General features: G+C 38.7%; 1 protein-coding gene across 1 annotated transcript; it reads left to right on the forward strand.

Annotated features, from left to right (window-relative positions):
• Positions 1 to 725: 725 nt before the first annotated feature.
• Positions 726 to 1,385, forward strand: LOC120109486 (binding partner of ACD11 1-like). The gene is made up of 3 exons (XM_039123238.1): positions 726 to 874; positions 956 to 1,031; positions 1,183 to 1,385. Exons 1-3 carry the CDS (start codon positions 741 to 743, stop codon positions 1,282 to 1,284), a joined length of 312 nt encoding a protein of 103 aa, XP_038979166.1. The 5' UTR covers positions 726 to 740; the 3' UTR covers positions 1,285 to 1,385.
• Positions 1,386 to 4,308: the final 2,923 nt, after the last annotated feature.

Genomic DNA, 4,308 nt, shown 5'->3' on the forward strand with positions numbered 1-4,308 from the left:
ACTATTTATCCAATAGAGGAAGTGCTTGTAATCATATTGAACCTTTACGTATTTAGTATCCTTTCTACTACAAAATTTCATTTCTCTGTCGTAAATGAGCTTGAAAATTTGCATGGATGATCAGCTCAATTAGTCATCTAGATCAGGTAGAGCTGGAACATGCCTTGAAAATTTTCCCCCTTCTTTCCATGAGAAGCACCTAATGGAGCATGTTATTGCAGGTCCCTTTGGACCAGGGCTATTTGAGGATGAGAGTGGATCCACAGTTGACTGTTACATCAAATTGGACTATCGATGTTTCAGATGTGAGAGATTTTTTTTTTTAACAATCTAATTTACTGATGTTAGTGAAAATAGTGCATAATGTCTCAGCTAACTGCTGCTAGATAGTCCATGTAGATCCATCTCTTGTTCCTCAACAAAGCATGGTTATTCAAATTGGCGCCAACGAGTAGGATCTTTTAGTAAGAAGGATATTGTGTCCTTTTTTACTGAAATTTGTATTTGATCTAACATTATATCTATCAGTTCCCTATGACTTCCCATCACTGTTTTAATAATATTCCCAAGAAAGCTCATTTTCAATAGTTTTTAATTTACCTTTTTGCGTCACTGACACATATAATTTGCCTTTGATAGGATTCCTATGGCACAACCATTCATGGCATGTGCACTTCAATGTGTGCTAAGTTAATTGGTTGTGAGATAAATCAATTGCGTGGTGGATAACTGCAGCGTTCATGAAATATTGTCTTTGTCTCCTGTTGCAGGTAAGAATAGTGAAAGTCAGCAATATTTTCCTGGCTGCATCAAAAAGGGACATCAAGGAATTCTTTTCCTTCTCAGGGGACATTCAATATATTGAATTGCGGAGGTCATTGTCCTTCTAATTATGTCTTATGCATTTCTCTTGTGGGAAATTATTATCAAAATCATGTTGTTTTCACTTCGGCAGCGAATTTGAAAGGTCTCAGATTGCTTATGTCACTTTCAAGGAGTCACAGGGAGCAGACACAGCAATGCTTCTCTCAGTGAGTTAAATTTTAATAATGCAAATTACTCGCTAACATGTTCCAATCTCAGGAAAAGAAATTTTACAAATAACCTTCATGTCCTTCATGTTTTTCTAATATACAATCTGGAAGATTTTGGGTGCACCATTTCGGTTCTTTATGGATGCAGGGAGCAACTATAGCTGATCTTTGTGTCAGCATTACGCCAGTTGAGGATTACCAGCTTCCTCCTGAAGCTTACAAAGAGATACTGGTAAATCTGACTCCCTGATATTTGTGCAGATTATGCTCTCAGGTTTCTGCATGACATGAAAGCCATATTGTGACTTTTTGCTTTTAATTTTGTATACGTGGTGGTTTTCTCCTTGAAAAAAGAATGAATGAAAAAACAAAGCCGCGTGGGCCACATTCATTAGCGTTTCATTGTTCGAGTGTTACTTTATAATTGTACCAGTAGGTTGTGGTAATAATTTTCAAAAACAAAAGTTTTGAACTGGTGGACCAAATTTTTTCCTGTGTCTTTCATTTTTGGGATTATAGGTCTTGCTCGCATGTTATGTTTCAACAAGAAGGAACATGTTAGAGATAACGACCTTTTATATATTACTGTCTTAGGGATTGGGAACCATTTAGTGAGATTATCAGGCTTGTAATTGTTGGTTCTTTTGTTTTGTTTTGTTTTTCCAGTTCCAGTTTTGTAATTTCAACCTACTTATATTAATTCAAAAGGTTTCACTGTTTTTGTCTTCCCATCTTCTTTTTTTCTGGTGCTGCAGAAGGAAAAGAAGCTCTCGTCAACTGAGTCTGCAGTGAGGAAGGCAGAGGATGTGGTGAGCAGCATGCTGGCCAAGGGTTTTGTCCTGAGCAAGGATGCCCTCAAGAGAGCCAGGTCCTTTGACGAACGACACCATTTTATGTCCGGCGCCTCAGCTATGGCTTTAGTCCAAAATAGGATCTCATTGGAATTATTGGGCAATCATCATCCTCTTCTACCTCTACAAGTCAAGCTCCAGAGCTGTACACGCATGAAGACCTTCTAGGTATTCTTGAGTACTAAAAGAAAAAATGGCAAGAGGAGGTTCTTTAAAAGATGAGAGAACAGATTGGCTTTGGACCAAGGCATGCAGATCAGGGGGGTAATGGTGATTCTGGTTCTGCTGATCATGCTTCATTATAATTGCTTTTGCCTTAGATGATAGGTCTTTGCATTCCTAGGAGGAATTAAATCTTTGTTATGACATACTTTTTGTACTTTGATTTTGATGGATTTAGGACATGTTGATGCCTATTTTGAATGACATGTTAAAAAACTTTTGTGTAATGTTGAATGCCTTTGCTATTAATGATATTATTATTATTATTATGAGCCAATCAATGTACCAAATGTACCAGGTTATTGGAATGTGATCACTGACTAAATTTGGTTACCGAATTGTTTACCAAGTATTGTGACGAGTAGCCATAAACTTAGTGACAGAATTTTGGTTACTAAAAATTGATTTTACTCAATGAGCTATGACAAATTAGTGACGGTAACCTTGTCACTAGATCAGTGATGGAATTAATTGTTAGATGTATGCCCTAGAAGCCAATTGGCTGACACATTGTTAATTCTAGGGACATAATTTTGTACTTGACTATTTATTATTGAATAAATAAAAGGCATCTTTTCATTCATATTATTTATGTGTCTATGAATCGTCCATGATGAATTCTCAAGAGTTGAGAATTTGAGCCATGTATCATTGGTGATTAATTTCTAAATGCTCCTGATCAATGGATCATCACGAGGACGGTGATCGATCCGATCAGTGCACAGATCACTTTCCTTCTGGATGGACGAGACTTGAGTCCACAGTGTAGGGACACTGAAGTGATAGTGCAGGTGCTTGTTAGAGAACAAGGGTACTGAGCGTGACCAAGACAAGAAGTCACTTGGATGTCTATCCACTCGTCAGTGACTTGCTTGATGTTGCAGTAGTGTGACTGGTCCTTTGACCTGCGGTGCTTCGGCTACTCACAGTGAGGTTATTGTAGTTTGACTGCACACATACATGGTCTCTAGCCATATGGGTCCATGCAGTGTAGATTGGCTGCAGTAAGTTCACTGTAGGAGTAGGGTATGCACCTATAAGGAATCTATCGACCTTGATAGAAGAGGAGTGATCCTATGTGATTTGTTAGACTGAGTTCTAAGACCTTGGCCAGGGCAGTAATATAAAGTGGAGAAAGAGTTTTCCACTATCGAACTCGAGTCGAATAAATCTTGACATATGACAGACGATGGGGTTTGACGAGTTGTCCATGACCTCCGTCCTGTAGGGATCCACGATAGTAGGACTGTATCACACGATAACTGCACCTAGAGGTTCATCATTCTATTCTGCTGGGTAGCCACTACATGCTGCTAGGTGTCACTGGTGGATGGTGGGACTCATAGGGATTATCTCGATGATCGATAAACCCTAATGAGTTGAGTTGGAATCGTTCCAACCCATTGAAAGGAGTTTTCAATGATATTGTGATAGAGATCACAATATATCTCACTACCAGTCAGAATAGAACCTATGGGGTCACACACACTAGAAGTATTGACCGATCCGATGGTTGAAATCGTGATTAGGAATCACAAGTAATCAATTCGATTGATAAGTTGAAGAAGGAACAAAGGAATTAATTAATTGGACTTAAACACAAATCCTACTTCGAGTAGGATTCCTAGAGTCCTAATTGGATTAGGACTGGGAATCCTAGTTGGAGTAGGACTGGGATTCCTACTTGGAATAGGATTCCTACAATCCTAATGAGATTAGGAGTTTTGAATTAAAATTGGATTCCTACTTGGAGTAGGATTCCTAGAAATCCTAATTGGATTAGGACTTCGGATTCAAATAAGTCCTAATTGGATTAGGACTAAAATTAAATATGTCCTAATTGGATTAGGATTTCTTAAGTCACAATTAATTATTAATCTAATGAATCAATAAGACTCCTAATTGGATTAGGATTGAAGAGTTCAATTGAGTCAAAATTGATTCAAGTTCTAATTGGATTAGGACTACCTAGATTGATCCAATTGGTTCACCCTTGGTAAGCCTAATTGGATTAGGGCTTAAACCATTAGGGCACCAATCCTCTTAGATGAGGATTAGGGCAACCAAGAAGGAGGGGCTCAGCCCCTCCTCTCTCTTCATGGTGCGGCAACAAGAGGGGCCGGCGCCCCTCTTGGAATTAATCAAGGGCTCCTAAGTTAGGAGCCCACTGTTATAAAAGGGGCTGGGGCGCCTAAGCATAT

The sequence above is a fragment of the Phoenix dactylifera genome, unplaced genomic scaffold (genome assembly GCF_009389715.1).
Source record: "Phoenix dactylifera cultivar Barhee BC4 unplaced genomic scaffold, palm_55x_up_171113_PBpolish2nd_filt_p 002265F, whole genome shotgun sequence".
NCBI lineage: Eukaryota > Viridiplantae > Streptophyta > Magnoliopsida > Arecales > Arecaceae > Phoenix > Phoenix dactylifera.